Source organism: Wasmannia auropunctata, unplaced genomic scaffold (genome assembly GCF_000956235.1).
Source record: "Wasmannia auropunctata unplaced genomic scaffold, wasmannia.A_1.0 LD336106.1, whole genome shotgun sequence".
Lineage (NCBI taxonomy): Eukaryota > Metazoa > Arthropoda > Insecta > Hymenoptera > Formicidae > Wasmannia > Wasmannia auropunctata.
In genome coordinates this window covers 3,866,232-3,875,998 of record NW_012026784.1, presented here as the reverse complement: position 1 = coordinate 3,875,998, position 9,767 = coordinate 3,866,232, and the positions used below count along the sequence as shown (strand labels likewise).

The following is a 9,767-nucleotide window of genomic DNA, read 5'->3' as shown; positions in this document are numbered from 1 at the left end:
TGTGTGTGCGCGCGCGCGCGCGCATAAACGTATGTACGTATAAACACATTCATTTTTTGTTTAATCTAAAATTTAAATTTTTTTTCTTGGTGTGTGCTGATTTTTTACAGTATACCAGCTATCTCTCTCTCTCTCTCTCTCTCTCTCTCTCTCTCTTTCTCTCTGCCTTACATTATTATCTAGTCTAGTCACTGAATATTAAGACGTCATCAACGTGCAATTGTACGAAGTGAACGTTTTTACATATATACAATTGACGATCACGTTTTAAACGTACAATATGCGCGTAACATGCAATTCGATGCATTGCCGTGGTATTTTATTAGCATATGCGCAAAATGATATCTGTTTTCACTTATCAAGTTCCAGAGCGGCGTATTGTTCCTCATCCACTTCGGTCATCATTAAATTTCCATCCGGCAATAAGAGCACTACCCTTCTGGTTCCTCCTGAAAAAGAAATCAGATAGAGATTGGATGGATGTATTATATATTTCATTCTATCTACATACAAGAGATTTTGATAATTTTGTTGCAAGTTATTATCGTTTACATTAAGAATCAGATAAGTCTGCCAATATCAAATCAAAATGTAGCATCGTATAAAATGAATTCTAAACACTACATTTACTTAATTCGTATTAAAAGAATAATTCTAATAAGTAGATAAATAATATATTAACTCATAATTTCAACCATCTATTCAATTTATTGTTATGTATCTTTTCGCGATTTATTGTTATGTACCTTTTAAACGGAAGGCAAGATATTGTGTTTATTACTATAACCGCTCTCGGAGACGTATGTAAATACTCGCGTATGTCGGTAACATTACCAAATATGGTAAATTCTAAGAAGGAAGATCGGTGTGATAGGTTTTGTAATAACAAATGTATGTATGAGACACATACATGTGCTCAACAGCAACATTACATTAGAAGATTGCGAATTTCGACAGTTGGTGTCCGAGAGCGAGAGCTGTTCTAACTAATTAGCAATAAAGTTAAGAATCTAAACGTCAAAATTTCTGTTCACTTATTAAACTGGTACCTAAACTGTGCCACTGTCGTGTCACGTATGTGTCAGTTGTCTTGTGCAATTCAGTCGCACACTATTTGAACATTGCACAGAAGAAAATTCGACGTTTAGATTCTTCACTTTTTTGCACATTATTTACATTACACATTGGGAGCAAACTGAGCAAAAATTTTAGAACCTTTACTTGAAAGTAAAGGCAGATGCAATCAAGAAAAATATTACCTGGAGTAGGTTCTTCAGCTTGCACTACTTGAGCTATAACCTGTGCTTGTCCATCATTATCCTCTTGGGTCCCAGTTACATCGGTCGCATTCACATTATCCATTATAGACATGACCATTGAATTTTCAGTCGGTTCCGCTCCACCTTCCTTCACGTAAAATTGGGACGCGAGACCTTGATCAGGAATCAGCTGCGCTACAGCCTCAGCAACGGCGTGATCCAATGTTAAGACTGAGCCGTCATCTCCTTGTTGCTCGGTGGTGACATATACACATTGCTGCTCACCATCGGCGCCATGCGTCACAAGGAGAGTCTGTCCATCCTCTGCTTGGCCCGCGACTTGATAGACAACGCCGTGCTCGGCTATAGTAACAAGATTGGCTGCATCGTCCGTTGTTACTTTTCTCTCCTCTGACATCTTTTCCCCAGTCTTGACGTCTGCCGCTGTTGCCACTGACATAGTAACGGTAGATGTTGCCGGAACTGTCGACAATGCTGTGGTAATGGATGTTTCAGCAGAACTAGAAGCGACAATTTCTGTCAAAGGTGCTGCCATGGATACGGCCTGTGGAGCAGCTACGGTTGTCGCTACTGTAGAAGCAGTATCGTCCAAGCAAGGTAAATCTGGTGCAGGTATTGTTACATTCGACAGATTAATCTGTGTTGTTTCACTAGCTTGAACAATGGTGCCGGTCGTTCCACCGGGACTCATCTCAACTCTCATAATACCACCGCTTTCGGTGAGCGAGTCAAGAGAAGGTAAGACCAATTCGGCGGCGGCGGCGGCGGCGGCGGTGGCGGTGGCGGCGCTAGTGGTACTGGTGATGGTGGTAGTGGCAGCCGTATTGGCAACGGTTGTGGTGGTGCTGGTGGTGATAGTACTGGTATTAGCGTTGGCGACGACAGTCGTAGCCGTGGTGGCTAGGTCTGCTGTCACAGTTTCAGATGTGTTAGTAACTGTTTTTGCTATGGCCGAATTTGTTGTTGCTTCACCAGATTCGGATTCGCCTGGTTGTTCGATCGGTTCACCATCTGGACCAATTATGCGTCCCGTGAGAGGACACAACGTGAATGGACGCGGTGGACTGTCGGGTTGCGGAGCCGTAACAACGTCCGGCTCGGGAGGAGGAGGAAGATCCGACTCGCCCTCGCTACTGCTCTCTTCCGAGCCAACTTCGTGGAATTCCATGTGAAGTCCATCACCTTCCGCTAATTTGCTTTCCTTCGGAGCTTTAGTTCCTGCCTGAGCTATCGCCGAAGATGTCTCAGTACCTACTTTTGCTCTGCCTCGTCCTGCAACGGCACGAGCACCCGCTAAAAGTCCACGACCACCCGGTTTAATTATACCTGCTGCTTCCTGGGCCTTTCTCTTTGCCATTGATAACTTTTGCTGTGGAGATAACAATGACTGTGCCTTACTCACTGGTGTCTTCGGAGACACCTGTTTTGTCTGTTGTTGTTGTTGTAATTGTAGTGGTGGGGGCGATGGTTGTTGCTGCTGTTGTTGTTGTTGTTGTACTGGACTAGTGCCAGTTTTGATCACCTGTTTGGATTGCGAAGATGCTGCAAGTACTGTAAACTTTGGCTTGATTTGCGTAACCGTGCCGCCGGTCACTGCAGTCGGCGAAACGGCCTGTTGCGTACTTACGACCGTCGTCGTACGCTTTTGCAACACTGGTCGCGTCACTTGCGTCTGAATCTGTCTCGGTGCTGGTGCTCTGACGGGCGTACGAATTGTACCGAGAACGCTTGTTGCTGCCGTCGGGCGTAATGCCGGTCTAGGTAGCAAGGGACGACAGTCTACCGTTCGCTGAGGCGTGACAGAGGCAGGTCTTATACCTGTAGTTATTCTTGGTTGCAAGGTTATCGGCGTCTGCACCGCAGCCACAACATGTATCTGCTGCAATTGTGATGGATCCGGTTTCGGCTGTATCTTTATAGGCTCGTTCTTTTGCACGCTGCCCATTTTCGGTGTAACGGTCTTGGAGACCACCTTCATCTGTGTTACCACTTGGCTTCCGTCTATCTTCGAAACGACTTTCATAGGAGTCATCGAATTAGATTGCGACGTCGAGATTACTTGTTTTCTCACTACATTCGTGTTATCTCGATTTTGAACCATTACAACACTTTGCGTCGTTGGAGATCCTTTGACTGCTAGTTTCCCACTGGGCGACGAATTCAATTTGATGATACCGTCTTTTCGTGACATAACGTAAAGACCAGAAGCCAAATTCGGCATTTGTTTGGAATCGACTTTCACAACTCCCTTAGCACTGGCCACAAAAACAGGCGGTTGGCTAGATTTCGTTCCATCTGGAGATTGTAATCCTAACGATGTTGCTAGATCAGTGGACGAAACCGAGGCTCTATTGGATCCATTGGACTGCGCATTAGCGCGATTGAATGCACGTTGAATCACGTCGCTACGACCCATTAGTCTTTCGTCGTCAGATTCCCCGGTCCATTCGTCGTCGCTGCCCGTATCCGCTGCGCCTTTTGTTCTCTTTGCGGCACTGCTTCCACCTTCTTCCGAATCACTCTCTGAATTATCGATTCTCCTTTTACCTAATACTAAAATTTCCCACACATATAAGTATTGATTAAGAAACAGTATATTTATAATAATATTAAAAACATGTTGGATAGCAATTAACACGCACGCAAGTGCTCGAGTTATTTATATGGATAAATACATACGTTCGTTATCCTCATCTTTCATCGAGCCACACCATTGTTTGACTTGATTCATCGCTTTTGATTTACTAGACCGCATCGGACGTCTACGTACATGCAACAATTATCGCATTGAGTATCATTGCAGTGATTAAAAAACTAAAACGTTATATAATTGCATTCATTATAAAAATAATAATAAAAAAAAAAAAGAAATTCGCTCACCCTGCTTGAGCCGCCGTGCTTGGTCCAGGTTTACTAGCTTCGGCTTTTATCACTGACTTTTGGGCCGGCAAACTCGCACGTCCGACGACTTTTGTGTTAGCCTGTTGTTGTGCTGCTTTGAATTCCTTTTGCTTAGCAAGATTCCGCTCAAATTCATCCAACATATTTTTGCAAGTTGCTACAGCCTCTACAGACTCCCATGTATTGTTTTCACTATGAATTTGAAATATTTAACAATATTTTGTTACAACTCTTGAAAAAAAAAAAAAAATAAAAGCGATCAATGAAGAATACTCACTGTGAATAGCCTTCCCATTTGATTAAATATTCCGAGCATCTCTTTTTTGGATTAAAACGTTTAGCTAAAATTTTTTCGACAATATATTCTTCGTTACTCAGATCTGCATCTTCTTCGGTAGCTGCCTTGCCAAACTTATTCTGCAAAAATATTAAATAAAGCAAATTGAAATTAAAAAAAAAAAAAAAGTGCAAACAAGTAGCATCAAATAATGTAATACCTTGGGCTTAATCGATGGTTTCAGTCTTGGTTTTTCTTTTTTGTCCACTTCAATTTCCATAGATTCATTCTTTTGTGTTTTTGTCTCTAATGATTTCACACTATCTTTTTTAGCTTCGCCCGTTTCGTCCGGTTGTCCATTTCTGACAACTTTACGAACTATTATCGGTTTGGCACCTGCAAAACAACAAATGTAAAATGTCTTTAATTTTGTTCATATAAAAATGTGATATTTATATATATATATATAAAAAAGCATCTTTCTTTGTTCTGCAAGTAGAGTTGTTATTTCTTAAAAGACAATCACCTTCATTAGTATTGGATTGAATTTGTATTGGCGTATCCTGCATCTTTGCGTTACTAATTTTTGTAAAGGTTTGTATAGATTTTCCTGCAGTAATCCACGACTCTCTTTTATGCGTATCCATCTTACACCATTTCTGATACAATTTCCAAGCATTAGCTGTATCCTTGTCTGTACCTTCGTGTTGAACTTGTGTATCTTTCCATAACAGAAATGCCCATACTTGTGCTTTTTGTCCATTCTATAAATATATATATACATATAAAAGAATTTCATAAATATACAATTGTGTGGCAGATGTCTCATATAGAGAGAATCTATGAATACAAAGCATAGATACAAACATCATTGCTTTCGCGAAAATGTGACACTTTGGAGCAAGCTCCCTCCTTTGTACGATGTTCTTGAAACTCTTCGATAAAATGAAAGACAGAATGACACTGTCCACATACCAACACGTCTAGTCGTCCCATTTCTTCTTGTGCCGCTGTGATGAAGTAGAAAAGTAATTGAAAGCCAAGTGAAAATGATGGTTTAAACAGAAAAAAGATAAAATATTTATTATTGCATTATGCCATCTTCAAATGACAAGAAGAAAAATCTTGCTCTTTTATCACACAAATGGAAAACAAATCGAATCGATTTCAAAGCTATGAGATAAAAAGAAATATATATAAATTAAGTAATCGAGATGTAGCGACCGTTACCTTTGATAACAGCGGGTTTACTACTGATGGCTGAAGGGCCATCGTCTCCTTCCATTCTGTATACGATTCTTATCTCGCGATTTCTTTTCTAAAAACAGATTAAGTAACAGCATCGTTAATCGCGGTAACGAAGTAGGTATGCAAAAATGCATGAGAAACTTGCACTTGGCGTAGCCGATAGACTTTTCACGCAGGACAGAGAAAGAGAGTGGCGAAGAGGGAAACGTTGGAAACGAACTTTTTCTCACACGCGAGATAACCTAGAACCAGGAAAGGCCTGCTTTTTGGCGCGGACCGTGCAAAAAAATGGCGAAAACAGAGTACAATACATCGTCAAGTCTAAAATTCACCTCTCCAAGATTGTCCGTGAATGAGTGTCGAAGCGCGCGCGACGATGCATGCCAACGATCGCGATCGCAAATGATACGAGTATCTTTTTGTACTTTTTCTCTCTTTTTCTTCTTAAGAAAAACACTCGTGTTCCTGCCACGCTGATTCGTACACGATTCGACACACGCACAATCACATCTCAATCCCGTGCGCGCACTCGCGCATCGTGCCATGCACGGCGTATAATTTATATATAGCTGGCTACAACTACGTTCAAGTAACTGTCGTTACTAACATTTAAATTAAATGCATTTCCGCAGTGGTGAAGAGTCAAAACTGGTCGTGCGGCGTGCCGGCGGCGTACATACGACTGATACACGACGTGCGACACGAGGCGATTGTAAACGGGGCCAGCCGCACGGCGAATGTGTGAGACGAAGAAAGCAAACACTAGCGCGCACTTGTTCCCGCCATGCGGGGACGCCGCCGTAGCCTTATCTCATGTCTCACGTTAAAATAATGACCAAGAAAACTTTCGATCGTAAGTTAATCGAGACCGGTATATCATTGCCGGCTACATTGATTCATTGATTATCGTCATCATCATCGTCGTCGTAATTATCGTTTCCGTCACTGTCGTTTTTGTCACTGTCGTCATCGTCGTCGTCGTCGTCGTCATCGCCGTCGTTGCCGCTGCCGCCGCCGTCGCCGTCGTCATCGTCGTCGTCGTCGTCGCGTCGCGGCCGCTGTCGTCGTCGCCGTGATGTCGTCAATGCAAAGCTCGATTGCCTCTCACGAGTACAAGCCGATGCTCGTCAAAGATGGCTCTCGTCGCCGACACTTCTCTCTACGAGCTACTTCCTGTCTTTACGTGAATGCTTTCTGAACCCCGTGAAATTTCGGGCCGCGCGTGAACGCGATTAATATAATCACGGTCGTAAAAGCGAATCAGCGATACTCACTTATGTACGGTAAAACCGGCGAAACGGCTAGATTTTCCGCAGCCTGGAAAATTGCTCGTTGTCGCGCAAGACAGAATGAAAACAGCGACCGTGAGCGACCGCGTCGGCCGACAGTGGCGCCATGGCGGCTGATGGCGGATCGTAGCGACGGCGCGGCGCGGCGCGGCGCGGCCGCCCGGCCCGGCCTACCCGCCTGCCCTCTTTGCCGTCTTGTCACCTCTTGTTGATCGTCTATCCAGACGTATGTTTGCATGTACATATGTATATACTACCATGTATTACCACTACTACACATATTATATATATATATATAATACACACACATCATACATTATGTATGTATGAATGTACCTATGTATTTACCCGGCATGCTCCAAGCTCCGGCTCCGTCTCGCTCCGAGCTCCGATTTGCCCACGTTCCTGGGATTTCTGTCCTGAACCTTGGTTGTCAATTTGTCATCCTTTTTCCGGGCCGCCGCCGCCGCCGCGGCCTGTCTCGATCTATCTCTGGAGCATAGATTTTCGCGGGTAACTCACCAAATAACCTATGCGAACTCGCTTTAAAATTTTCGATTTCGACCGACGACCAGTAAAACGAGATTAATTTCGCTTCTCGTTAATTTCCAATTTCACCCATTCTTTTTATTCTTTGTAAATAAAATATAATCTTGACTAACCACTTAATTTTTTTAACAACAAGTAAATATACACGTGCGTATGTGAACTGCACGTGGGTGCCTGTCGGAATAAATTCATAAATCTATGGTCAAATTATTGCGAAAGTGTCATATTTCACGTATTTGAATTTATATACATTTGGTGCCTGAGATGCATCACTTTTACGCTTCGAGTTTCGTTTACTTTCCATTCATAACATTCGTATTTCAGTCGCAGATATATACATGAATCCTTGTAAATCTTGGTCCGTTTTAACCTCTCACACGAGAGATCTGTTCTTAGTACTTTTAACCCTCTATTTTTTTTCGTCTTTTCTCCTTTTTTCTTTTAACTTATCAATTATTCATCACATTTCCAATACTGGAATTATTGTTGTAACATAGCGCGGAATTATTGGGTTATTTTTTTTTATTGCCTAAAATCTGTAATAATATGTATAGGTAAATCCTTTTCAAGGATTTGTGTGAGTTTGCGTGATAAAAACAATCAAGTATTTTTTTGTAAATTATTAACCAATTGTACAGTGTACATCAAATCAGCAGCTCACATCCCCTTATCTACTTTTTATTTTTCATCATTCTAATGATATCTTTTACTTATTATTTGTAGGATTTTTATTTAGACCCCTAGAGAATGGCAGAGGAGGAGTCTGAGGAAAAGGAGTACCGTTGGGAAACTGGTTACGAAAAGACATGGTATGGCTTTTATGTATAGTTATATATCTATACACATTTCATGGCACTCTAACTCATCTAGATAAGTTTTATATCTCGTATCAATCCATAACAATTATATACTTGTTTGGGTTCTATAGGGAAGCGATCAAGGAAGATGACCATGGTTTGTTAGAAGCTTCCGTTGCAGACATTATTCACAATGCCAAGAGAAAGCGTCAGTTGGAAAGAAAACAAGGTGCCAGGTTAGGAATGATGAGGCACCTTTATATTATCTTGGATGCTTCCGAGTCAATGTCGAATCAAGATTTAAAACCAACTCGTTTTCTGTGTTCTCTCAAGGTACGACGAAAGAATATGCTGTATCTCTAACTTATTCTACTGTCGATGCGCGATATATATTATATATAAATTTTTTATACAACTATGTATATATAAATATATTTATTTAATTATTAAATATTTGCTTCTAGCTTCTAGAAGATTTTATCGAAGAATTTTTTTATCAGAATCCTATAAGTCAATTAGGTGTAATTATAACTAGAAATAAAAGGGCTGAGAAAGTTAGTGATTTGGCTGGTAACTCAAAGAAGCACGTTAAGGTAATTATTCATTGTTATTTTTTTGCTTATCCTTATATGTATGAAATACTTAGCATTGTAATGTTATCGTCTATTTTATAGGAATTACAGACGTTACAGCAAACTGTAGTAGGCGGTGAACCTTCTTTGCAAAACTCTTTAGAATTGGCTACAAAATTATTGAAATTATTACCGTCTCACGCTAGTAAAGAAATATTGGTAATTATGGGGGCATTGACTACATGCGATCCAGGAGATATCAATGAGACGATAAGAGTATGTTTTTTTTATTTGTGTTTTAATTTTTCTTTGCTGCAAGAATATACCTTTCTCAATATCGAGTTTGTTTTAGAATATGAAACTGGACGGTATTAGGTGCAGCGTAATAGGATTGGCCGCTGAATTATACATCTGTAAACGAATGGCAAATCTCACCGGTGGCGAACACAGTGTTGCGCTCGATGATAAGCATTACAAGGAGCAATTGAATGCACATATAGATCCTCCGCCTGCTGCAACGCGATTAGATGCAGCTCTTGTGAAAATGGGCTTTCCTCATCATGCTTTACACTCTAGTGCGCCAGATACATCTATGTCAGTGTGTATGTGGTAAGTGTGCAAATCAGAGTAATACAGTTCATTGTACGATACTTTGTATTTTTTTTATTTAAATTTAAATTTATTTGAATTTGTTTATATATATATTGGTTATTGCAAGGGCGTCCGCAGGATTTTTTCTAGAGGGGGGCATAATCCAAATTTTTAATACGAACTACCGCGAGGAGCAAATGTCCAAACGTTGTGTACTTGTGTTGTATTTTAGCTCTCTCACATTTGACAAACATATTTATTAT

The 9,767-nt window shown here is 41.0% G+C and overlaps 2 protein-coding genes across 9 annotated transcripts in view; one reads left to right on the top strand and one right to left on the bottom strand.

The window, feature by feature from the left end:
- Window positions 1–84: 84 nt before the first annotated feature.
- Window positions 85–7,099, bottom strand: LOC105452689 (mucin-5AC). Of its 3 annotated transcripts, none has more exons than XM_011694042.1 (10): window positions 6,981–7,099; window positions 5,689–5,776; window positions 5,326–5,468; window positions 4,985–5,222; window positions 4,679–4,854; window positions 4,459–4,598; window positions 4,161–4,373; window positions 3,960–4,042; window positions 1,260–3,833; window positions 85–449 (listed from the first exon to the last, which is right to left on the bottom strand). In XM_011694042.1, exons 2-10 carry the CDS (start codon window positions 5,741–5,743, stop codon window positions 352–354), a joined length of 3,720 nt encoding a protein of 1,239 aa, XP_011692344.1. In that variant the 5' UTR covers window positions 5,744–5,776; window positions 6,981–7,099; the 3' UTR covers window positions 85–351. The 3 variants fall into 3 exon arrangements, with proteins under 3 accessions (XP_011692344.1, XP_011692351.1, XP_011692334.1); XM_011694049.1 differs by lacking the exon at window positions 6,981–7,099 and adding an exon at window positions 6,314–6,695; XM_011694032.1 differs by lacking the exon at window positions 6,981–7,099 and adding an exon at window positions 6,039–6,306.
- Window positions 7,100–7,193: 94 nt separating this feature from the next.
- LOC105452619 (general transcription factor IIH subunit 2) overlaps window positions 7,194–9,767 on the top strand; it is a 5,042-nt gene continuing 2,468 nt past the window's right edge. The window contains exons 1-6 of one of the 6 annotated variants that reach the window (XM_011693912.1): window positions 7,194–7,221; window positions 8,268–8,353; window positions 8,473–8,674; window positions 8,806–8,934; window positions 9,016–9,189; window positions 9,266–9,522. In XM_011693912.1, the coding sequence (XP_011692214.1) occupies window positions 8,292–8,353; window positions 8,473–8,674; window positions 8,806–8,934; window positions 9,016–9,189; window positions 9,266–9,522 (824 nt within the window). In that variant the 5' untranslated portion in view covers window positions 7,194–7,221; window positions 8,268–8,291. The other 5 variants (XM_011693896.1, XM_011693930.1, XM_011693921.1 and 2 more) reach the window with 5 other exon arrangements.